The following is a 26,795-nucleotide window of genomic DNA, read 5'->3' on the forward strand; positions in this document are numbered from 1 at the left end:
TTAATCTGATTTTGAACTGAAAAATTATTTCAAGTATTGAAGTGGATTATTTCACATTTTCTTTGATCATGCAAAACCTGATTCTGATATTCAGAGTTCTTGTGAGTATGATCGGGCTGCACTACACTCCTATAGTCATTGATGAGACCACTGTGTTCTAGAGAATAGGAGAATACCTGGATATGATACCTACCACTGTATGATTTTGCTCTGCAAAAAACTGTATCCTACCACTGTATGATTTTGCTCTGCAAAAAACTACTAAATACTTTACAAAAGAATGCTTAATGGAAACTAAACAGTTTATAGAAATAACTTGATCTACTTATACTTAATATTAAATGCATGAATTAAGTACATCTATTAAATAAAACATTCTTTACAGTACTGAAAATGATCTGGCTTTACTGATTGGTCTTAAAGTGGATGTAGGGTAATAACTCCAACTTTTCTTTTCTTTTTTTTTTTAAGTAATCTGATCAATAAATTCTGTTCTGGGAAATTTAACTTTGAAAAGGCAGCACAATTTTGCAAGGAAAATAAAAACTGCATCTCCCTTCACCAGTCACATACATGCTCTCTACTCTTAGCTAAAGCCAATGAAGAGTGAGACTGGCCAACCGCCCCCAAAAAAAAGTTGCCTAAAAACTGTTTTCTAAGAGCAAGACAAGTAACCTATGAAGACTACATGAAATGAACTTTTTTTTCTGATAATTTTATTTTCATATTATTTTAACATTTTTGAAAATATTTAACAGTTATTTAAAAGAAAGAAATAGTTTCTTTTAAAGAGAAGAATTTTGTAACATATTTCCTAAGAAATTTACAGAATGTGGTATAAATAGCAAGCTGGCAAAATTCTAACCTCAAACAACATCCATGCTGATTCCAGTAACCCCAAAGATTCCAGTAACCCCAAAGAAGTATAACAGAAGGAATCTCATGGCATTTCAGAAAGACATACAATCCTTCTTTCTGTCAGGTTAATTTAAAAATTTGTCACAAACAGATCTAGCTTTAAAAATGGAACACTTATTATTTTACTTGAATTTTCAGTCTAGACTAAAGTAGTCCCCTGTCTAGCAAAGCACTACAGAATGCACCTGACTATAAGAACCCAAGAAGACCTTTGAAAGCCACGTCTGTGATTTGCTAGAATGAAGTCAGAATGAGTAGTCTCCTCCTTTTCGTTATCTTTCACCCTTATTTTTGCAGTAAGGGTAACAGACTGTACAGCAGAAAAACTTTGAGAACAGCTTGAGGAACTTCCTGAAAATGACATCAGAAGAAAACTGTAGTTTAAAAGGGAATATTATGCCACTTTCTTCTGGCCAGTTAGCAGTCTCCTTTCTCTCAGCAAGTCATTATTCTCAGAGTACCATGGCCAAAGCTCCACAGGCTGGTGAGTATCAGGGTAGGAACAATCGGAGTTTGCCATCCAAGGTGGCTGTGGTGAGCTGCAGTTCAAAAGAAAAGAACATGTGGCTTTAATGAAGATCTTTCCAGTAAGCAGTTTGCTTTAGAGCAACAAACCAAATGAAGATCATTAAGATGACATTTAAATTCTATGCTAAGAGGTCCAGGATTTGTTAAAAAAAATAAAAACACCATAGACTCTTCTCAACCAAACTAATCTGAAAATCCCATTTCACTTAGATTTTTCTTTTCCAACTATTTTCAAATTTGTGTCAACATCCGCTAACACATCAACAGTCTGTAAAACTGAAGCATATGTTAAAACCACATAGAAAGTCAAACAGACTTCACTGTGTATGACTCAAGAAGAGAATATGGAAGAAATAAGAAAACGAGCTGGAATAAATGAAGATGGAAAATACTGTGAATTAAATCAGGCATACCAACAAATACAGTTTTCTGATTTTTATTGGTGTTAAGTGTAGAGTAAGAATTTCCTTTGTAAGAAAGTATGTTGAAAAATTTTATGAAGGGGCAAGTCTTGAAGACATGCATAAAGAGCCTTCAGCTGCATTAGCTTTCTTTCACCAGGCTGAGAAAATCTTAATTATAAAATAAGAGGCAATACTATTTTCTGCACTTACTCTACAAACAAGCACTTGAAAACCTGCTGTATCTCAGAAAGAAAGGGACAATCTACAAATGACACCACTTATTAGTCATTAAAAATTCAAGGTGTTTAGGTCTTGCATATTAGGATTTACAGTTATTTCTCACCAGTGATGAAAAATATGAAGGGCTGGAACCAAATAGGCTGCTCATGCACTGACAAGTTCATTTGGGTAACTTTTTGCATCCTCATTTTTCTTGATCTGTTCTTTCTTTGATACATTGACTTATTTGTTTTATTCCTCTGGATAAAGGAACTCTGTGGTCAATAAATTATTTTTTTGGGTTTGTATTCCCTCTTTCAATATCTCCTATGATCAATTCTTATAATCTCTCATAAGTGTTGTCTCTCAAGGCACTGATTTATATTTTTCTTTTTCTAACTCTCACTTAAGTAACCTGAAAGTATAGAATATCCAGAACCATCCAATCTAATTTCTACAACTCTACTTTTTACAGCTATCTAAGATAATAACATATTTCCAAAGACTTCCAATATGTCTTTATCTACCTCTGCAACTTACTGTTGTGTTTTTATTTAACCCCAGACAGCAACTAAGCACCACACAGCCTCTTGCTTACTCACTCGCTCTACCCCGAGGGGGCTGGGGCAGAGAATCAGAAAATAAAAATGTGAAAGTTTATGGGTTGAGATGAAGACAGTTTAATGGACACAAAAAGAAGAAAATAACAATAATGTTAATGATAACAATAATGATGAAAGAATTATAATGTACAAAACAAGTGATCACAACACTCACCACTCACTGACCAATGGCTGGACACTTTGCAAGCAGATGCACTAAGCCATCTTTCCCCTCAGTTTATATACACTGAGCATGGCATCATATGGTATAGAATATCCCTTTGGCCAGTTTGAGTCATCTGTCCTGGCTGTGTCCCTCACAACTTCTTCTGCCCTTCCAGCCTTCTTCCTGGCAGAGCAGGAGAAGCTGAAAAATCCTTGACTTGGTGTAAACATTACTTGGCAGTGACTAAAACATCAGAGTGTTATCAACATTATTCTCATACTAAATCCAAAACACTTCACCTACTAGGAAGAAAATTAACTCTGTCTCTGCCAAAACCAGGACATACTGGAAAGATGATATAAATGTAAAATACCTAAATAATGTGTCCTTTCTAAATTTTTGTAGCCATTTATTGTGTGCATGAAAAAAAAAAAGGTTTTATTATTTCATGTTATCAAAAGAAAACTTATGTAACCTGAAAAAATCAGAGATTCATTCTATTCTATAAGAGGAGATCATATAGAAACCCTGTATAGCTTTCAAATTAAAATAAAATAATTTTAAATGAAATGAAGTTTTACAAGGAGGTCATCTTGTCTATCTTCCTGGTCTAGGTGGAACTACTTAAAACATTAGATGAGCTTAGCTATGGCTTTGTCTGGCTAAAACTTGAAAAAATTCAATGAAATTTCACAACTCATTCCCGTGTTTAAGTGCCGTCTTAGTTGTCTCAATTTTTTTCCCTAATGTCCAACTTGAACCTCAAAAACTGCAATGTGCGGTCATTCTTTCTGTGATGTCCTCTGACAGTACTGAAACACAGCTTGGCTTCCACCTGCTAGATGTATTCTCTACACAGCTATTACATTCTGCCTCCAGGGACCTTCAGTTTTTATTAACCATAAAAAATTATCTTTCTACTCCAACTAACCACCTCCACACTTTTGGTAGTACCAAACCCATCACTGAATTGTTGGCTGAACTAAAAATACCCATGTCCTGGCTTTATGATCCCTCCTTGTTGGTCATATGCTCTAAACTGCTGTCTCTCAAGTCCTTCTCCTTCCTTTCCCCTTTCTCTTACCTTTTCCACCTATTTTCCTTGGCTATTGATAAAATGGGGTTGGTCTTTGACTGCACCATTCTCCTGAGAAGTGTTACACTCAATATCTTGCCACAAATAAAAGGAATATACCTATATACAGAGCCAGTAGTCTTTATTTAGCTCAACTAATGTTTCAAAAGCCTAACAAAAATAAACCAATCATTAGGCAGTTAATACTCATAATACCAAAAAAAGCCTAATCATTAAAGAAAGATTTCATTAAAAATTGAGGGTTTGATGGGATCAATGAATCATTAGCATCCTGAATTCTTTCAGTGTTATTGATAATTTTTGTCCTTAGAATGAGTTTTTTCTTGGGTTATATATTTAGACATTATATGAGTTAATGTAAACTAGCTCTGCTCTGGTTCAATCGATGGAAAGTCTGTTAGACACTGAGTTCATTTTCTAGTTGGATGTTGTCAGAGACAAGCCCAAAATGCACCCTCACTAAGGATACAGCAATGAGAAGTGAAGTGGGATAAGTAGGGACAACTGGCAGATTCAAAAGCACATCTCTGATCCAAACTAAATTGCTAATACACACTCACAGGGCATCCAGTTTAGCCTTCAGATATTAGAATAAATGCCTATGCCTGACTGCTGAAAAAGCATATTCACTTATGTAAGTGGCACACTTCATAGAATCACAGAGTATGCTGAGTTGGAAGGGTCTCACATGGGTAATTGAGTTCAACTCCTGGTCCTGCACTATCCCCAAGAGTTACAGTATGTGTCCAAGAGCATTGTCCAAATGCTTCTTGAACTCTGCCAGATCTGTGTTCAAGCAATATAGAAATTTTAGTTAATAGTATAATAGCAATATAATAACAGGAGAAAGCTAATTGCAATTTGTATTAACACAGATAATAACAGTTACTAAAAAACTAGCCTGTAGGACCCTTAAAATTCCTGATTTATCACACTTAAGAGCTATTAAAATTGATTAATAGTGTTCTCAACTGTATTTATAATCCATAGAAATCTCAATAAGATTTCTTTTAACAGTTTAACTTATGCCAACATTACATTTCCAAATAATGCAAACATGTTACTTCATTCAAACCCCTCAGCTCCCAAACATGCTGCTCCAAAATTGTGTTTTACATTATACTTGAAATCTCTATAGTAGTTAAGTCAATATACTACTCATCATTAAAAAGGGGAAAAAAATAAAAATAAAAACAAACCAAATTCCCAAACTAATTATGTCTTACTATTACATATTCAAATCTTGGCATCAGTCCTGTGAATAATTTGACACCTATGTAAAAGCTTCCTATGGGACAAACATTAGAATGTTATGCAATATTATGAAAGTGTAGACTATTTTCTATATCAATAGATTTATATGAGGGAAGAAAAGACCTTCAAGAAGGACAGAGGACAAGACTGAAGTTCTGTGCATTTTGAGCTTTTAACAAAAAAAATTCAAACTTTTAAAAGTACCTATGACATTTGGCACCAGAATGGGGAGGAGAACAAGTTCTTGAACACAGCTCTCTTCCACCTCATGGTCTGCATAACATATAAAAGTTTATTGGATATTTAAGCTCAACCAGTGACATACAGTGTTGGAAGGCTGTGAGTTAAATTAACAGTATGATTTTCAAGACATTGTCTACTGCATTACCTTTCATATTAACACAATTTATATATTTTTCTAGAATTACCTTTGGTTGGAGGGAAATTAGTTTCTGTAGTGATACCACACCAAAAAAAAACCCAAAGACCACGCTGCAAATTAGATACCTGGATTTTCTTAAGCCACAAACACAAACAGTTGAATTTGTATAGAAATGCATCAAACTAATATTTTGTTTTAATATTTCACACAACACACATATGCATATATGTGTATGTATAAAAGGAAGGCTTCAAGACATTCCATTTTATTTCCGGAAATAAAAAGAATCGAAGCAATTTCAGCTGGTTTCACATCACAGGTACATAACATCCTTTTGTTTTCCTTCAGTTCGTATAAGTATGCATAATATGCAAGTAGAGACACAAATTTTTAAGAAATACACAAGCTGCACAGCAAAAAGTATCATCTGGCCAAAAGTCCAGTATCTAAGCAGAACAGATGGGAATATAGTTTTTAGGAGGTTAGTATTTTCAGCTTTCATTATTCAAACTATCCTATGAAAATAAGAGGCCATAAGTAGAACCAATGCTCTTGAATTTTGCATTTGTTTCACAACTAGCAACAAGCAAGAGCAACAGGAAAAGGAGACATTATGGAATTGGATTTTACTATATTTTTCCTGTTCAGAAAGTGGAGTCTAAAGCAATGAAGAATTCATCACCTTTATGATCTATAGTGCATGAAGGCTTTACCAACTCTGATTTTGTAGTTTAAGCCAAGAACAGAAGACATGTAAGTAGCACTTCGGAAAGATTTGTTTTCTTGAAAGATGAGTGTTTAATTTGACAGCTGCACTCTTAAGCATTCAATCAGCTAGATCAAAGCCACATGGGGTTTTTTTTCAAACAGAAGACAGAAACTTTTATTCTTAAATAGCTCTCCTATTGCAGAAATGAGAATTGAGAAGAAAATACAAAAAAGAGGTTAAGACCTTTCAACCATAATTCCTTGGGGTGTACCATGCACGCATAACCATACAGGGGTAAGTACAGGTGGTGTCACTCAAAGTGAGCATTTCAGTTTTTATAGTACCTGCAGATGACATCCTCACATTTTCCCTCCAATTATGCTCAGTGCATGGATAGGGTTGATCAATTTTAGTGTCTCTAGTTCCTGTATTTGATATGCTCTGCATATCAGAGGTGGCTTGCCTATTCAGAGGGACTTGATATCTGAGGCCACCATGAATAAGACATTAAACAGCTGTTAAAGGACCCACTGATGATGTCCATATAGAGATGCTCTAGGTAGGCTTTTTGCCTTAAAGAGAAGAGTTTTTTCTAGAATTGATAGGAAGGATAATTTTATAGAAAGCCAAATTATTCAACAGATTAAAGTCGTAAGAGGAAAACAATGTCTCAAAGTTAGTAAACTGGGGCTGTAGAGAGGCCAAGGAATAAAAATATTTTTCCAGACAACCTATATGTGCCAAATCCCATCAAAAGAATTATGAAAATGTAACTGATCCACAGTTACAAATCCATAAACAAATGAACAGATAGATTTAAAGATAAACAGGCATACAAATATTCTATTCTTCCCATATAGGACTGGAATTTCAGCCTCTTCAGGACTCATTATTGTTGAAATTTATTAATTTGCCTCTCTTCTATGCTGTCTTTAATGTAAAGCATAACTCCACTGCCAGCAAGGTGCAGTCTGTGTTCCCTGCACACTCTGTAGGCACGTACTGCAGTGCCTCTCCTGATTACCCTTCTGCCACCAAGTTTGTGATAAGCCTGACCAGTCACCCAGGGCCACCTTCACTCAGTGCTGCCCATTCTGTTTTCCCATCTCATTACTTTAGTTTTAAAACCTTTTGCCTTCCCTTAAGACTCAGATTAAATTCATCTGGAACCTCCTGGGAAGTTTCTCTAAAGCATAATGCTTTTAAAAGTATTACCTACTTCAGCACTTCAGCACTGCATTTCTTTGCTGTTGGCCTTTAATAAATATTATTTATGTGCTTATTAAAAGCAGAATTCTCATCTATTTCATTTTAAATGACATTTTTATAGGCAAGTAAAACTAGTAACTCCCAATAATTCTTTTGATGTGTTAAAATTACTTGATCAACTTGTTCTTGGACTCTTCACTACAGTTATGTAAGATACATTTCAAATTATGTTCACAAATCTGGAAATACTGAGTTTGGTAGTGTAGGGTGTTTTTTGGGTTTTCTGGGTTTTGGTTTTTTTTGTTTTGTTTTGTTTTGTTTTTTGTTGCTGTTGTTTGCTTGCTTGCTTTTTTCTTCTATCAATCCCTAAACACTCTAGATTTCCTTCATTTTATCATTTTGGGTTTTTTTCCTCAACCTAAATAACTAGGAAAAAATCACCAGTAAATTATATTTTCTTTCTAGAAGATAAACTGAGTTGCCTGGTGAACATTTGTTTAAAAGGCAGTAAACGTCTTACTGCATATCTCAGGTCTAAAACTAAGAAACTACAGACATAGAAGTTCATAAGGAAGAACTGTAACTGGAAAGATAACAACCCAGTAAGATGGAATAACTTATTTAATCTTTTCCTAGGCTAAGAAGAGAGAAGAGGAATAAAACACATCAATATTGATAAAAGTATTCAAGTCAAAAAGGAGAAGAAACTTCAAGATTTAGCCATTCATGTCTAATTCCTGCTCCCATCTGAGGTTCAGGCAACCTCTGTCTTTTCATTCATAAAAACATTCAGCTTTATTTAAATTAATAAACAGGCCCCCATATCTAAGGCAGGGATTTTTTCCCTTGCCAAAACTCCAACTGACTTCTTGTGGGCCAGGAGCGTAATTAAGATCTTTAATTTACAGTATGGATAGTAAGCCACTTCATCAGTTCTGACTTTCCTTACCAGATTTCAGATGCACAGAAAGCTGACCCTTACCTCAGATAACTTAATTATGCTTCCACTAAATTAATTATCAAATTTACTATCAAATTAGGAATTTTGCAGTATTTTGACTTGTTTGAAAAACAGAGCTGATGTGGGTCCAGAACACAAAGAAAACATATCTCAGACACCAAAATCTTACAGCAAGGAACATTCCTAGTTTCTGCAGTCTTCAATATTTTATTCCAGAATTCTACACTGTCCCCACACCCTAAGCATGCACAGCATCCTCAGTGAGAGGGTGGGAGACCCCATCTTATGTCCAGTCCCAAATTACACAATAATCCACACTGGTTCTTACATCAGAAGTCAAATGTCAATGTGTCTGATTGTAGCACAGCAATACTTCCTGCTCTGGGAATCCACACAGAGCACAGCTAATTCATGAACAAGGGAAAAATCCAGTCTAGAGCAAGGGCTTCTGAAGGCCACAGAGAAAGCAGCACAGTACTACCAATGCTTGAGACACAGTTTCTACAGACAACATAAGAAGAATCAAAATTGTTTCACTCATCATGTAAGAACTGATGAGTGATTTTGACGTTTTGCTCATCCGTGATGCAATTTGTGACGTACTATTCTTCACATATTATTCCTCAAACTGACAAATATGGTACTTGGCTGCCTTGTACATAGAAGTTTGGCTTTCCTTGGCAAAGGCTAACTTGTGCTTGCATCAAGCCTACTGGAGTCAATAATAGATACCATTTCTTGAGGCCAGTAGAGCATTTCTTGAAATGCAATGTCCAAAACTTGCTAGTGTCCCAAACAGTGATTCAGCACCACTGATGTAGACTGAATAAACTACAAAAAATGATTGATGTCTAACATTCATATGTTGCCATCCCTCATTCAATGCACTTAGTGCAAAACTTGGCAACAAATAGTATGACTTCATGTGCCAATTATGCCTGTATTCCAAGAAATGGGTTCCTAATTTACTTTAATTAGAGGTACCATGCTAATCACCTGAAGCTATTTCAATCTTATTTCTGTCACAGATAAAATAATTTCTATTCCTATGTCTCATTACCACTGCTAATTCTTCTTTGGCTTCCATTTTCTTTCCTTTACATCAACATCAATAAGAGATTAAAAACATACCATGAACATTTCCTCTGCTTTTAGGTAAAATCATGCCATAAATTACCAATGCATGTTTTTATGGGCATTTACACGAGTTCATATCCATACACATACATAGAGTTTATTGTTACTTTCTTCAAGCTTTAAAAGTTGGTTATGTGTTGGTTGTGTTTCAGATAAAGAACTGGTTGTGCTTCAGATAAAAAGTACCTCAGAGCCTTTCTTACTGAACCCAAAAAGGTTCAGAATATGCATTTAAACAGGAGTGCTATGTTAATATTACTATGTCTTTATAAATACACATCAATTTACATACAAAAACACACAACACTATTTAAAATACAGCTGGCTTGCCCCAGGATATTACACTGAGGAAGCTTATAATGTCTTACTTCACTGATTCGTAAACATAAAAACTCTAGAAGAAATAAACCTATTCATTGTTAGACTAACCCAACCTAAAATTTTACAATATGTTATAAATTTACAGTATCTAAACAGCCCGTAAGCATTCATATCTGGAATTTATTTCCTTTGATAGTTCATACTCAGAATCAGCACTTCTTTGTTTTCTGATAAAAAAGCTGAACTGTTTTAATGTTCCTGGATGAAGCCATGCTCCCATTGGAACTGAAAGGAAAGTCACCATCAACTACAAAGAGCTGGAAATGATTTCTAGGGTTTTGTGGTTTATACCACCAACAAAGATTATGACTTCTGCTTTAGGTATTCATCTTGACTGCTTCATCTGTTTTGTAGCCATAAAAAGAGACTCACAGAGCTTTAAAATCCTGCAGAGATTGAGATGTGAAATAGGAACACCACAAAAATATTTTCAATTGCAAGAATAAAGAAAGACTAAGGAGCAGATTCTCATTCCTAACCAGATTTAAACTGGATAATTCTACTGGTTTCCATGTTGTAACTCCACTTTTTCATTGCTTTGACTCATATCATAGTCAGTTACGTCTCAGCTGCAAATGGTCCTTCTACCAAAAAATTCCACCATGGAATTCATTCTTTAGATGGTTGTTGTAGTGCATTTTTATATTTTGTAATATTTTGAAGTAGTTTTGTTTTGTATTTCCATATTTTTCCCAAATGGTTTATCCCAGACTGTACTCCCCTCCCTTTACCTGTGTTATCCCTCTCCCGGGATGAGATCATCCCCAAACCCCCACCCTGGCTCTCTGTCAATCACTCAGCATCCCATCCCTCTATCCAGAAGTTTCTGTCCAAGTCGTCGAGTGATTAGCCAGAGGCCAGGGGTCAGCCCCCCAAGCCTTGCCCCATACGCTGTCCTATATGTCTGTCCCCCAGTACCCATCCCTTAGGGTCACTCATTGGTTGGTAAAATGTTATCTACTTTTGGTTTCCACCTCCCTTTCAATGTGACCTTGGCACATCTCCCGGGGCTCTCGGCAGGAAGCCCCCTGAGGTGCAGGAGCTCCTTTGGGACTCCTAATAAAACCTTGGATTAACCCCTGCTAAGAGTCGGCCCTTTCTCTTCTACCGATGTCTCTGCTGTCTCTGCTGCAGCGAAGGCGCCCAGCCCAGGTGCCCTCAGTACCCTCGGGGCACAGAGAGTGTCTCCCTGCCAGCCCAGGTGCCCTCAGCACCCTCGGGGCACACACAGACAGTGTCTCCCTGCTGCCAGCCCAGGTGCCCTCAGCACCCTCGGGGCACACACACAGACAGTGTCTCCCTGCCAGCCCAGGTGCCCTCAGTACCCTCGGGGCACACACAGACAGTGTCTCCCTGCCAGCCCAGGTGTCCTCAGCACCCTCGGGGCACACACACACAGTGTCTCCCTGCCAGCCCAGGTGCCCTCAGCACCCTCGGGGCACAGAGAGTGTCTCCCTGCCAGCCCAGGTGCCCTCAGCACCCTCGGGGCGCACACACACAGTGTCTCCCTGCCAGCCCAGGTGCCCTCAGCACCCTCGGGGCACACACAGACAGTGTCTCCCCCCAGCCCAGGTGCCCTCAGTACCCTCGGGGCACACACAGACAGTGTCTCCCTGCCAGCCCAGGTGCCCTCAGTATCCTCGGGGCACACACAGACAGTGTCTCCCTGCCAGCCCAGGTGCCCTCAGCACCCTCGGGGCACACACAGACAGTGTCTCCCCCCAGCCCAGGTGCCCTCAGCACCCTCGGGGCACACACAGACAGTGTCTCCCTGCCAGCCCAGGTGCCCTCAGCACCCTCGGGGCACACACACACAGTGTCTCCCCGCTGTCGGCCGTGCCGGGGCTGCCCTCCCCGGTGTCTGCCGACTCGGGACTGGCCCAGGGCTCCTGAGAGGCTCGCAGAGAGACAGAGACAGATGGTCACCTCAGTTGTCCATAAAACAGCATAAGAAAAGTAAGCACCTCAAAAAGGAATCCATACCAGCACACAGAGTAGGAAGATGTTTGCCAACAGAGACAACAGAGGAACAATGAAAATAAAGAGATGTCTTAACTTCCATCTTTTCCCAGGCTTTGGCTCTTTACCCAGGATTAGGCAGTGGGAAGCTCACTTCACGCAGGATTCATAGTCTAGAACATGTTCCTGAAAATAGGTTTTATGGCCTGCATTGCTGTATCTATGGGCTGATTACTGCAATTCATAGAGGATTTTTTCCTTTTAGATTCTGAATGTTTTATTTAATATTCACTTCATATATATACATATTTGTGTGTGTGTCTGTTTCTCTGTATGTCCATATACTTCAAACAGCTAACACTGTTAGACCAGGATGTGCATGGTTTTGGGTACTACCAAAGAACTGATGCTGCACAAAAGGAGCTGACACTAGGAAGGGAACCTCCAGGATAGGTTATGGCATGTGGCTGCTGTTGGCAGCATCATTCATTTCCAGATGAACTAAACAATAACCTGCACTGACATTTCACCATAAAGTAAGCATAGGACATAGAATGAAAAGAGTATTCTAGATCAAGAAATGTTTATCTGTTTCATATATAATCAAGATCCATTCTGCAATTAAAAGTCTTTCTATCCCAAAACTTCCAACTAGAAGTCTGTTCCAGGTTCTCACTCATTGATTACTAGGCAGGAAATTAGGAAAGAGATGTTAAGTTTTTCTGTCGTTGTTTCTCTAGGAGTACTTTTTGAAAGTTTCATGCATGGACTAGAGAATTCTACTGAGGTTCCCCATTATTTCAGGATTTCAGGCAATTCTCCCTTCTCCATAGTTCTCTATCTCAAGTTCTGTACAGCAGATACAACATTGCACAATCAAAAAGTTGCTAATCTGGCTGCTGATTTTTTCAGTCACACATCCACTTTTAATGTGGGTCATTGTAACAAAAGGGTTTTCATAATTACAGCTTATTGAAGGCCACCTTGCAGTCAGATTGCTGTCCATTTGCACAGAGAGCAAATGGAGGCCCCATTGTGGAGCCTCCATTCTGGAAGATATCCAAAAGCTGACTGGACATGGCTCTGAACAACCTGCTGCAGGTAGCCCAGCTTGAGTAGAGGGATTGGACTGGATGACCTCCAGCAGTCTCTTCCAATCTCAACCTTTCTATGATTTTGTGATATTAGGTTGGTGAAGCAGGGATCTGAAGATACTGTGTGATGAAAAACAACAAAGAGAACTGTGCAGTTATTTGGTTCAATCATTATATGAGAAAGAAAGTGGCAGGACTAGCTAAATTTGCAGAGATCAAAGCAAAATCCAATTAAATTAAAAATATGCATGATTAGTGGTACTTTAAATACATTTTTAATGTAGAAAACACTTGTACTCTATCCTTACAATAGCAACTTTTGAAAGTCTGCAAAATACACTTGGAACTTACATGGCTGGACAAATGATCAGGAATGTTTTCCAGATCATTTGTTTTAATGATGGGTTTGAAACAACTTAAATGTAATCTCAGACATTCTTCAAAAGCCTGCCATAATCTCTGAGGCTACTAATGTTTGCATGACATCATTGACATTACAATCCTGTCTCTTCACTCAGTAACTAAATAAACTGAGGAAAAAATGAAAAAGAGTTTTTACTAGCATCCCACTCAGGTGTATAATTTCAAATTCCACTTCAAAATCTGGACATTAGCTCACAGGAAAATACACTAAAATCCAAAATTCTTTCACGCAAACCTAGCCACACAAGTGTAATCAGGCATTCCTCTTCAAAGAAGTAGTTTTACACCCCTAATTAGCCTTGAAACACCAGAGGAATGGATTTTTCTTTCTAAAACTGAAGCTTGTATCAGCATTTAATAGCCTCACATTTCTTCTTTTATTATTCCACATATAATGATTCAACATGTTTACTCAGAGTATAATGTGGTATTTTTTTACCAAAACTCAGATATTCTGATGGAATTTCCATATTTAAAATAGTCACTTCATTATGAAATGATGTATCACAAAAGACAGACAATTATAAAAAGAGTAAGCCTTTTGTATGAAAGTATTTCTATTACTTCTTGCATTCAACATTTTCAAAAAAAAATGCAAGAGTAAAAGGAAATTATCAATATGATTCATCCTGAATAGTGTTGTTTCTATCCCCATATGATATTGACAAAATTTCTCCAAGTGGCATAAAGTCTGTGTTACAAAAGCTTTGAGAAAGAACAACATTTTTCTTTTTTTTTAATTAGGTGCTAAGTACTGATCACAGAGGCCCAAAGCAGCATAATGAAGTAATTTGTGCCTGGCAGATCCAGACCCAGTTAAAAGTAACTGCAGGTGGATGTATTTTTTCAGCGTACTTACACATACATTTTAAATTGGCACCATAGTTAAAAATATTTTGAAATAAAATGTATCAGATTGGTTGCTAAAAGAAAGGGGTAGAAAATCAGACATATCATTAAAATATTTAGTAATTACCACAGTGGCTTGAGGCATCCTAAATTTTGCTCAGTTTTAGTTTACTTCTGGGCTAACAATTTAAATAAAGAAAATAAACAATTATTAGTTACAAATCTTCTTATATGCTTATACTGAAAAATTTACTACTGAGATGTAGTGAGTTAATCTAAATACATTTTTTTTAATACCATCAATGTAATTTTTTTTTAAATACCATCAATGTTAAGAACATTAAATTATGGAAATGCTAAAAACCTTCAGTTCTGCCCTATCCTAAAAAATATAGCATGATCTTTTTATGTAAGTTAAATTCTCTAAAGCCTCTTAATATTTACTAATGACATTTAGGACATGTATTCTGAAACTTATTAAAGCAAAAATACAATGATTAAATAAAAATAATTCCAGATGTCTATTAATATTGCCTAAAATGGTAGAAAAAAAGGAAATTTGTATTTTCATCTTCCATAAACATATGTATGAAACAAAGTTTAACCTGAGATTAAAATTCAACCTTATACATGAGCTGCAGAATTGTACTTTCCTAATCACAGTAATAGAAATGTAATTTCACAAAAAATCATTGCACTAGTCTTATACTATCAATTTCTGAAAGAATGAAACAGATTCCACTTTGTCAAAAATACTTCTGGAAGCAACTACTGAAAGTAATTCTTAAGATGAACTTTGAAGAAGAGGAGAAGCCAAATGTGTTTTCCATATATAATGAAGGACAGTTGCTGGCAGCCAAAAGCCATAAAACATAATGAGATGTCACCACCAGAAGAAAGTACCTTCCCACTGCTCAGTGACACATGACAACTGTCTGTACATGAAGGAGACCAGGTGACTCATGAGCAGCAGTGTGTGTCCTTATAGCCCCCCAGGCTCTATTCTGAGAGTCACAGGCTATTGTCACTTGGAATCTAACACACCAAAAAGCACGGATAAGTCCTAAATCTGAGTGCTTTCTTGCCTTAAAATGGAAAAGCTCTTGTCAAAAACTGGAAGAAGATTTGTTACAGTGCAGGCAGCTAAAAAGCATCTACAAGTCTCTACAGCAGGAACAGCTGCATGACGTGAATTTTCCATTCATGATCACCACAGTACGTAAAATCATCTTGAGTAGAAGGCCATAATTCATTTCACTTTTGCCATTCAGCAGATGGTTATTTTAAAATTTTTCAAATAGTCTTAATATTGTGAGATTATAATTGTTGACATTAGTAATTACAAGAAGTGGGCCAAGATGCAAAGTTTTAATGGCAAAATAGGGCTCAACTGTGGACATATAAATGTAGATGACCCTTGACAAATGGACTTTCTCAAAGAGAATGAAAGACCTGGTAAACCACTCAGGATATCACAAGAGGGAAAGAGGGAGAATTTACATATGTTATGCAGGTAAGATATTTCTAAAAGTATTTTTTTTCTTGAACTCATAAATATAGTCCAAGTTTCATAATATAATACAGAATATGAAAAAAAACTCTAGTCCTGTTGTGATCATAGTTAATTTTATAAAGAAACTTTTAAGATTATTGAAATCTTGTGCAGATTCACCTTCAAATCTTAATATCTGTATTTGAGTCTCATCAAATCATTGTCTCATTAAATCATTATTTAAATCTGTATTTAAGTCTCATCTGTATTTAAATCTCATTAAGTCTTAATGACTAAGACTTAAACATGTCTCTTCAATAGTTTCCTGTTCCTGTGAAAAATATTTGATGAGGGTGTACATGTTTTTTTTACTTTTACAAAGAGTATGTCATCGCATCTGGAATACTCTTCACTTCTCCACCAACAGATGCAAGGTACAATAAAGGGGAAATGTGAACCGATTTCACTTTTCACTTTCCATATTAACTTTATTAAATTAGGAAGTTTAATCTTTCAGGTAGGTGAAATAAACTTGGCAAAGGTGAAATTTTAAGATTCCTCACCATTGCAATTTTATCATGCAACAGTAGGCTCTACATGTGGAATTATTTATTTCATAATATGAAGATTATTTATAAACAATTATTTAGAGTTGTTTGATGCCATTTGGGAAATGAGGATTATATCTGAAGTTCCTACAAATGATAACATTTGCTTTTTATCAGTTCCTCATTAAGCTGATATCTTTTGAACAGCATATACAATATATCACAATGAAAAGTTGAAATGAATTTTTTTTTAAATGCAAAACATTTTTTAAAATTATGTTTTAATTTATTTTCTGGTACGTCATTGGAAAGTATGCAGATTCCTACTAATGTTTTTGACTACAATCCTATAAAATATGGAAGGCACTAAATATGCATCATTATAAACATTTCCTCTAGCTAGCAAGCCACACGGAAAACACACATTTTCAATAATCTAATTTCCAAAGCATTGAATATTTACCAATTTCTGTTAACTTTTCAAAATTGCAAATATGGAGAAATGTTCTGCAGGAAAAAATGCAACATCACATTGCAATTTGGAACAAAACCAATTACTAAAATAATATACACTCCCGAAACACTCAGAACACTAACAGAAGACTAACCAGAATTAGTTTCCTGGAACTTTTTAGCTCACAGAGTAAAAACAGTAGAGAAGCTAGATTAATAGCTTTCTTAAAATGTGCTTTTCCTAAATGCATGATTTGTACAGCCAAGTGAGAACTTTAAATGTAGCAAGTCAAGTAACAAGCTCATTTAGCGTTCTCTGCCTCAAATATACATATAAAAACATTTGCGTTAGCAACCCAGGGGGTGATTGGACTGCATACGTTAAATTTAACCACATTTTTAAAACAACTGTAAGTCTTCTAAGAAGTCTGCTATTTATATCATCATAGAAACAAAAATGAAGAACTTGAAGGCATGAAATTAAGGGTTATACCTCAGTCAACAGAGAAACAAGGCAGGTTCATAGAGCTTAGCATAGAGCAACACATTCTTACATATGTGAGCTCAGAAGCAATGTAGCCGTGTTAGTTTGGTGTGACCTTCCAGGGAGTTAGTAAGGTTGACAAGAAGCATTAGCTCATTTACAGTGCTGGAATAAAAGTTTAACTGTCCCAGACCACAAGCTGGCTTGTTCGAACTCCACTGATGAGTTTAAGCCTAGTGTGACTAAAGCAAGGCTGGATCCTTTGTGCACACCTACATAAATATCACAGAGCCATACAATCACAGAATGGGTCAGGCAGGAAGGGACCACAGTGGGACATCTGGTCCAACCTCCCTGCTCAAGCAGGGTCATCCTAGAGCACGTGGCACAGGACTGTGTCCAGATGGTTCTTGAACATCTCCAGTGAGGGAGACTCCATAACCTCTCTGGACAATTTGCTCCAGTGCTCAGTCACCTGCACAGTAAAAAAGTTCTTCGTCACGTCCAGGTGGAATTTCCTGTGTATTCAGTTTCTGACCATCGCCTCTTTTTCTGTTGGTTGGCACCAGCAAGCAGGGCCTGGTTCCATCCTCTTGTCATCCTCCCTTCAGATACTTATAGACACTAATGCGGTCCCCTCTGAGTCCTCTCTTCTCAAGGCTGAACAGGCCCAAGTCCCTCAGCCTTTCTTCATAAGTGGATGCTCCAAACCCTTAATTGTCTCTGTAGTCCTCTGCTGCATCTGCTCCAGGAGCTCCATATCTCTCCTGCCCTGAGGAGCCCAGAACAGGACACAGCACTCCAGATGTGCCTCAGCAGGGCTGAGTAGAGGGGCAGGATTGACCTGCTGGCAATGCACTTCCTAATGCATCCAGGATAGCACTGGCCTTCTTGGCCACAAGGACACTGCTGGCTCATGGACAGCCTGTTTGCACCAGGAGTCCCAGGTCCTTCTCCACAGAGCTGCTTCCCAGCGGGCTGGCCCCAGCCTGTGCTGCTGCATGTGGTTACGCCGCTGCAGGTGCAGGACCCTGCATTTGCCCTTGTTTGATTTCTGAAGGCTCCTCTCTGCCCATCTCTCCAACCTGTTGAGGTCCTTCTGAAGGTCACTCCTCCCAACTTTGGTCACTCCTCCCAACTTTGTGTCATCAGTGAATTTGCTGAGGAGGCATCTGCCCCTCCATCCAAGTCATTAATCCAAGACTGGACGCAGTATTGAATCTCGGGGGACACCAATAGTGACAGGCCTTCAGCTGTGCTGGTGTGGTGGTGATTATGACACTGGGATCTGCCATTCGGCCAGTTCTCAATCCACCTCACTGTCCACTCATCCAGGCCACAATTTCTGAGTTTGCTTACAAGGATGTTGTTAGACACAGTATCAAAAGCCTTGCTGAAGTCAAGGTAGACAATATCTACCACTGCCCTCCACTCATATATCCAGGTAGGTGTTAAATCACAGAATCACATGTAGGTCAAGCATGATCTACCTTTAACAAATCCATGCTGACTGCTCTTGATCACTTTCTTGTCATCCATGTGGGCAGAGATGGCCTCCAGAATGAGACATTTCATCACCTTTTCAGGGATGGAGCTGAGGTTGACTGGCTGGACCTTCCCTGGGTTCTCATTCTTCCCATTTTTGAAGATGTGGTTGATGCTTTCTTCTACTCCTCAGGCACCTCTCCTGATCTCCATGAGCTCTCAAAAATGCTTGTGAGTAGTCTTGCTATGGTGTTTGCCAGCTCTCTCAGCACTTGTAGATGCATCCTGCCAGGGCCCATGGACTTGAGGATGTTCAGTTTGCCTAGGTGTTCTCTAATCCAATCATCCTTGATTAAGGAAAAGTCTTCCAACATTCCTTTACCCTGAACTCCTGAGTAAGGAAGGATGGAGTTGGGGTGTTTCCCTACTCTAGTATTGAGGATAAAGGGAAGTCATATATCAGTATTTTAAAGTGGAGTAGTCTGCACAGACATTCAGCCTGTGCACAGGTGTGCCATCAAGCATTGAAGACTAGAGGTATCCATGAGGTTTGCCTGTCCCACTATCTGAACCTAAAAGAAAAGATGAAGAGAGGGCCCCACCTTCTTTGTTACAAATCCAACTTTTCCCTTTGAACAAGGGCCAAAGAGTAGGAATGCAGCTGTGAATACAGATAACAATTTCCTAAGAATTTCCCCCCCACCATCCCTCTGGTTTTTGAAGAAATAATCTTTTCAACCAGGAGATTATCACTGCATACTCATCCTCTGAATGGCCTCAAACTTTATCATTCCTAGCCTATTCAATTAGACAAATTCAGAGATATTAGAAGAACATATTAACTTTAGCAGTTGCATAATTTTCTATAAAAGCACCTATCTATCTTCAGACTGTATATACTAGCTTAGACACACTTCCAGAATTTACTTAGGAGTCCCTTTGGATTGAGCTGATGTCTTGCTGCTGAAAATTCTCTCCAGCACCTTCACAGCAGATATGCACAAAGCTGGCACTACTTTGGAGAGGAATATAGTGAAAGGCTCAGGAGTAATCATATCAGGAAAAGCAAATAATATGCAGCATATCTTTTTAAAAAACCTGAATCTATGTATTTTTCCAGGAAAGATGTTGATTACCAAATGGTCATTTTTATTAAAAGAAGAAGATACTGTAGACATAAAAGGTTCACAGTAATTTGATACCCCTTTCTGTGATATAGTCTCTAGAGGGAGAAAGCAGAAATTGTTCAAAGTTACAGATGTCAGTGTATGAAAAAATTTGATAATCTTCCACAAGAGCACTGAGCAGACACTGATGCCAAGTGCATCTTCACACAGTTTACAGAATTCCTCATGCCAAATGGGGAACAAATGGGTCTTCTGGGATTGAAATGCATCTGATTACGTTCAGCATCGGAATGCCAGTCCTCTTCACTATGTATTTTCAGTTTCCTTTACATTATTAATTATCTGCCAAGTAAACTTGCTTTAACCCTCAGAGTCATACAATATTCCTTGGAGCAGATTTACAAAGTTTGCATCAAAGATTCATTCCAATCCATTAAAGAGGCTTGCACTGGTAAGCAGCCCTGAAATCATGACATCTCTACCATGCCGGTGAGGTAATTTTCTTGAGAAAATGATGCCTTGCTTTCCTCTATAATTACTGAAGGAAAAAATCTTGACAAAGCAGAAACAAAAGGACTATATTAGAGCTTCAGATAAAGACAAAAGATAGAACCAACAAGGAATCCTAAACTGGTCCTGGAGAAGAAAAATTGACATCTTCCTATAAGTAGTCCTGTTAGCAGAAGACATAACAATAGAGGAAAAATGCAAAAAGGTTGATTATGGCTGAAGCCATGGCCAGCAGCAGAAGCTCCTGGCATCAGATGTTTCAGGGGAAACAGAGCTCTGTACTTTTTCTTTCCTTTATATTCCCCTGAATGGTTGACACATAATATACAGAAGCACTGGGGTTTGATCCAAGTTATTAAGAACTTCCTGAGCAGCCATGCAGAAGGTGAGAATGCCTGGACCAACTAATCCTTGAAATCTAAAACCAAATTCTCTACTAAAACCACCCACATTTTTTCTCAGTAACTAAATAGGAATCCAAAAAATGAACATACCTGAGCTCCTAAAGAGACAAACAGTAGAGAGAATGTCAGTTTTTCCTGATACTTCCGCCTAATTCAGAGAATGAATACCCAAATGCTTAGCTGTATGTATTCCTTCTTTAAAGAGTGGAAGTAGGCTGCCAAACCAGTAGTACAGGTGAAGCTCAGTCCATTCATTTAGGAGACAGTAGGAGGTCAACAGTGAAATGTCAAGATAGGCAACATATTCAAGACCCAGAAACTAATGTGGAAGATGAACATGCAGAATATAAATAAAATACTACATCAAAAGAAATTTGCCTCTGCTGGAGAGTCAAGAAGAGATGTGGTACATTCGCTAAGAGTTTCAAAAGGTAAACAATGGAAAATTAGGAACATGCCCTGTGGTATTGCAGAGATTATAAAAGCCTGGGGTCTTGTTTGCTGCCAAAGTTTGCAGGTCAGTTTTTAATTTTATCCTTACACATCTAAACCTGTCAAGTTAATTGGCAGATACAGAAATGTGCATGAAAACTTATGAAAATCAGTTTCACTCACCTATGTGAAATATACAGAAAATGATAACAAAAATCTTTCTTCAGACTTTCAAGATGCTAACATTTTCTTGAATAGGTTCTGAGAAAAGCCCTATTGTATATGCATCTTTCCACAAGAAGCTGTTAGTGTATTTGTGTTACCCATTTATTATGTTATATAACATCCTGACTGTGGCTTTAGGTATTACTCCAGTAGGCTTTGCTACTATTTGTTATCATTTCATGACAGCCTCCAGACACGACACTGCTCCAAATAAAACAGATGGCTGTTTTCACCAATGTCAGTCAGAGCAAGGTCCATTGTTTCAATTCTGCACTTAGAGCACACAAAACACAAAAACACACTTGCTTGTATTTTAAAATCACTGTCATATTAAGTACAACTACAACCTACAAACCTTTAAGCAAAGTTCTGTATTTAGAAGTAGATCCTGTCTCCAAATATCAAGATTTTTCACCATACTATATAATATCCTAGTTAGGCCAATCAAACCCCAAGTTCTTGGCCTGAAAAGCAGACTCCATAGCCAAATAAAATAGCACTCAGGATCTGTTACAAACATTTCATGAAAAATTGTCAAACCCAGCATTTTCAGTCCTGTGACTATATTTTATATCATAAAGGACTAAAATTCTTTTTATAATTAAAAGATTTAAAAAAATAATCTATTTTCCAGTTTTTCTCTGAATTTTAACAAGTATTTTAAAATGGCTCTGGTATAAATTAATAACATGGTATCTCTTTTAAAAATAAAATACTAAAACAATTTCCTTCCTAGAACAATTGGATTTAAAAATATATTTTTATAAGTATAAGCCTGGAAAACTGCATCCACTCACAAAAGTATGTGTGATACTACAATCACTATTAGTCCATTCTTATGCGCAGTGATTAAGAAAATCCTTTGTATCTTACATGCAAACAACAATGGAGAATCCACTGATGCACAACAGAAATTTTCTCCCACACAGCCATCAGAGCAAATTTTTTTCTGTTTAAATAATTTTGATATATTTTCTTTTATATAATTATTTTTATCAAGTTAATACTCAATTTTTAATCAATTATTATTTCTTATTCTTGGTGAAATGTATTACATTTCTAATGTCAATGTCTCACAAATCCAAGGAATATTTCTTTTTTTATTCAACTCATATTTACTGATGTTTTTAATATTTTTTCATTACCCTTTCTTGTTTTAAGAATTTTTCATCTTATAAAAGTAAATGTTCATTCTACCCTTTCCTGCAACTTTAAAGCTTTGCACTAGAATTGTGTGTGAATACACAATTTTTTCTTGTTTTTTTCTTTCCTTCTGGATTCTGTTCTACTTCAACTTCTTTTTGTTATGTTTTGTGAGTTTAATTGTACATAATTATTTTACATAATGGTTTAGTAGTCTGCTAGAATAAATTTCTATTACTTCTTTTGAAGATTAATTTTTACACAAATCCCTGTCTAATATACAAGCTTGTGATCTTGGTACTTTTTTCTCTGTAGTTTTGCCTGAGTAAGATTTCTCCTTTACATCATAGACCCATCAAAGCCAGAGGGAAATCTTATTATATTTTTACCTAGTAGATGTATTTCCTTCAGGAAAAAAAGAATTTTCAAATGGAAAAAAATAATCTCCTCTTCTTTTTTTCAAGTGCCAGTACAAAGCCAAGACCATGAAACTGTCAAGGTTTGACAGGCATGCCAGTGCTAATGTGTCACCTTCCAAAGGTACCTTTTGAATAAACATAAGCAACCAGATTAATAATATGTTCCATATATAAACATAGGGTAGGATGGTGCAATTAGCCTTCTGAAAATCTACTATTCCATATGGGAGAACATAAAGTATAACTATTTTGGCATGTAAAAATCTAACCACTAATGGCATAAGCTCAAACTAGTAAGAATTGTATAAATAAAGAAAATCCTTTGCCTTGGTTCTTATTTCATTTGAAAACGTCAGAACTTTAAGTAGTAGTAGTAAGTAGTAAGTAAGTAAGTAGTAAGACTGATGGGTCACTTTGAAATAGCATATCCTTGGACTGCCATCATGCCTATAAAATTTAGTCCATAAGGAATATCATATTGCCCTACACAGCTAATAAAGAAATTTTTTTGAGAGACTCAAACTGATGTATGTTAAAATTGAGAGGAAAGCATTCTAAAGACTCTTAAAGAAGACAACACTCCACCATCTGCATCCCCAAAGCATGAGTTTCACAGCACTTTGCAAGAAAATATGTAATACCCAAAAAGATTAAATAAAAAAAAAATCGTAAAGATCTATCTGCATTTTTCATGAAAAGTTATCTTTTACACATTTATGAGTACAGATCCCAAAAACAAGCTCTATGGAAGATAAAATATGGGCTAGCAAGAATTGCAATTGAAGTACCCTTGCCCTAATGACAGACTAAGTTTGTTTATTATGTATGCACATGAAGGAGTGACTTGGCTAACTGTGCTGCTTCAGCTGAGCAGATGAATTGAAAAGGGGGATGTTCACCTATAGGAATGGTCAGCAAGCACTTCAATAAAGAATTTGAGAATCTTCTTTCTTTGCTTTTGGTGAGGTTATTACCCTGGTTAAATAATGCTTCTTTTCTAGCATGAAATTTCATAGTTTTAATCACTACAGTTTCTTTCCTAATCATCCCTATTTCTCCACAGTATTTTCTACTTTTCTCATAGTTTTCTTTTCCCCTACTACAGTGCTGCCTTGTCAGTTGAGATATTCCTCTTCTGTACTCCTTCCCTTGCCTCAGAGGCCCAGTCTCACACATTAACTTACTTCCTTTATTCTCTCCATTACTTATTAACATATCAATGTCATCTGACTCTTCCTCCCTCCAATGTAACCATTCCTTATTTTCTGTGTCCCTGAAAGTCCTCCAGGGTCCACATTTATTTCTCCAGTTACAGATTATCTCTCATTTACTTAATAACAAAGCATGAACTGTTTAGAGTCAGGTTTGGTGAGGGTTTTTTGCAGTTCTCTTGTCTAACATACCTTTTGCCCTTGAATTTCACCTTAACAATTCCTGATATTCTTTCCAATGATCTGTTCCTAGACATAACTGACAGTAAATATGTCATCTGTACTTGCTTCTATCTATCAAGCTGCCTTCCATACAGCTCATAATGCTTTTCCTAGATTTTAGATGTCTCTTGGATTCCATGTTTCTTCTCCGTCCTGATTATCTTTTATCAGTCCCTCAGAAGAGCATTCTTATCTCCCAGTAAGTTCCCCAACAACATTTCACAGGAATCTTCTTATGTTTCTCTTTCCCCCACTTACATATTAGCTTTAAATAATGTCAACCCGCTATTTCTCTAAGAACAACTCAGAGTTAAACTTCTCTTCCAGACCAATCTCCATGCCAGTCTAATGATTCACCATTTTTTTAACTCCAACAAGACTAGAACAAGGATCCTTATTTCTCTTTCACTGCAATTTTTCTTCAAACCTTCTCCATCATTGTAGACAGTAACTTTTCACTGGGACAGGTAACTTGGAGATTATCTGCAACTTAAATGCCCTTCTACATCGTCACTTCTAGGTTATGTGCTACTCCTCCAACTTTTTTCTCCTTAGAATCTCAAGATATGGTCTTCCACATTATTTTAAACAGCTAAAACATTTATCTAGGTCTAGGACTCATTGCAACCATGTCATTTTACCTCATCTGGTTAATTGCTTGAATCCTTCCTTTTTTTCACCATTGCCATCCCTTGATTCAAAACAAAACTGACTATGCACCACCTTCCCTTCCTTTTTTTCACTGCAAGCTAAGAATTTTCACTACCAAATTTTCAAAGTTTGTTCCTGCATCCAGCTTTGAGCACCTTGCTTACAGGAGCACAACTCATTTGTGTCAGACATAAATGCAACAAGTAATTCCTTAGCCTGCCATTACATTCAAAACAAACAGCTGTGAAGTGCTGCAACGTGTTAATTAGTACTACATAATGTATTTTTACTTGCATGGATAGATATCTGAAATTCAAAACTAAATTAATAGGTATCATGGGAAAACCAAAAAAGATGATGCTTGAGTGCAAAAGAAAATTTCTTCCAAATAGTTTATAAATGTAATAGTCTTTGGGGTTACCTGTCAGGGTAGTATAAAGTAGGAGAACGTAAGGTATACTGTTAGTCTTTGAAAGTATTAAATCTTGAAGGTTATTAGGAGAAAATGTCCATGTTTGATAAAGTTTTTTTCAGAGAATGACCAAAGCCTCCATACAGACTTACAGAGAGAGAAATTCTTACATGTTTACTCTGAGAAACATAAAGAAGAACCAAGTGGAAGCAAGTGGAGGAAAATAACTGTGATTTAAAAATTTTAAGATACAAATATTATTCTTTCAAAATAATACAATTCTTAAAATTGAAAATATTTACTATTTTCAAAACATTTCATATGAGTTATAGATAATCCATAGTCTTTATATAACCTCTCTATTTAAAAAAAGGACCATATTACATCAGCAATAATAATATTATTTGCATACCTTCAAAAAAAAGCCCAAAATGGGCATTCAATAACAATTGCTAATGCCAAACACAGATTAAGGTTCTTTGGAATGTGAAGATTTAGCTTTGGGCATGCTGAGTGTGGGACAGATGTGAAATTCCAATACTCTCAACTGCCCACACATTGACCATAGAATTACTCCACAGCAGGAGACCGTCTATAGCAAGTGAGGATAATCACTCAATCTCTGAGTGCTGTGACAAGCAGACACACAAAGAATGTTCATGAAGTCATTTTTTTTAAAAAATGTATATATTCTTACCTTGTTGCAAACTCTCTGGCTCATCTGCTGGAGGTTTAGAAAATTTCCTAGTGCTTGTCCAAAAGAAATACATCCTTAAAAAATGTCTAGAATTCTGTGAAAATAGATATTTCTGTCCGCTTTATTTTCCCTGTGTGCTCATGTGGGGTTTTTTTCCCTTGTTACATCTTTCTTACCTACATTTAATTCACTGTCATCCTTCCTTCCCGCTTCTATCCCATTCCACTTCTGACTCTGCACCATGCTGTTTCCAAAGCAGTTTCCATGCACAGTTTCCTTACAGATCCAAAGCTATGCAGAAGCCTGGATGGTGGCTGTATTTCTGGCAACATCAGTGCCCTGTCAATAATTTTGACAAGCGTGCAACTCTTGACAAATAACAATTTCTTAAGAAAGCTGGCAACTCTAAAGTTTTCCATTATCACAATTCCTGCATAGAAAATCATTACAAAACAAACCAGCAAAGATGGAAGTAGCAGTTTAGTTTTACTGCAAATACTTTTATGATTGATCTTGTTCTGTTACTTGATATAAGACAAGGAACAAAATTAGAGAGTGCTGATAATATCGGGCTACCACTCATTATTCA

At 36.9% G+C, this 26,795-nt stretch overlaps 1 protein-coding gene across 2 annotated transcripts in view; it reads right to left on the reverse strand.

The window, feature by feature from the left end:
- Positions 1-716: 716 nt before the first annotated feature.
- Positions 717-26,795, reverse strand: part of WDR27 (WD repeat domain 27) — a 91,271-nt gene continuing 65,192 nt past the window's right edge. The window contains exons 24-25 of one of the 2 annotated variants that reach the window (XM_071431200.1): positions 2,847-3,020; positions 717-1,457 (exon numbers count right to left, since the gene is read on the reverse strand). In XM_071431200.1, coding sequence (XP_071287301.1) covers positions 2,967-3,020 — 54 coding nt within the window. In that variant the 3' untranslated portion in view covers positions 717-1,457; positions 2,847-2,966. The remainder of the gene's footprint in view (positions 1,458-2,846; positions 3,021-26,795) is intronic. The other variant, XM_071431191.1, reaches the window with a different exon arrangement.

The sequence above is a fragment of the Agelaius tricolor genome, unplaced genomic scaffold, assembly GCF_023055355.1.
Source record: "Agelaius tricolor isolate 1412-34295 unplaced genomic scaffold, bAgeTri1.0.p SCAF_1, whole genome shotgun sequence".
NCBI lineage: Eukaryota > Metazoa > Chordata > Aves > Passeriformes > Icteridae > Agelaius > Agelaius tricolor.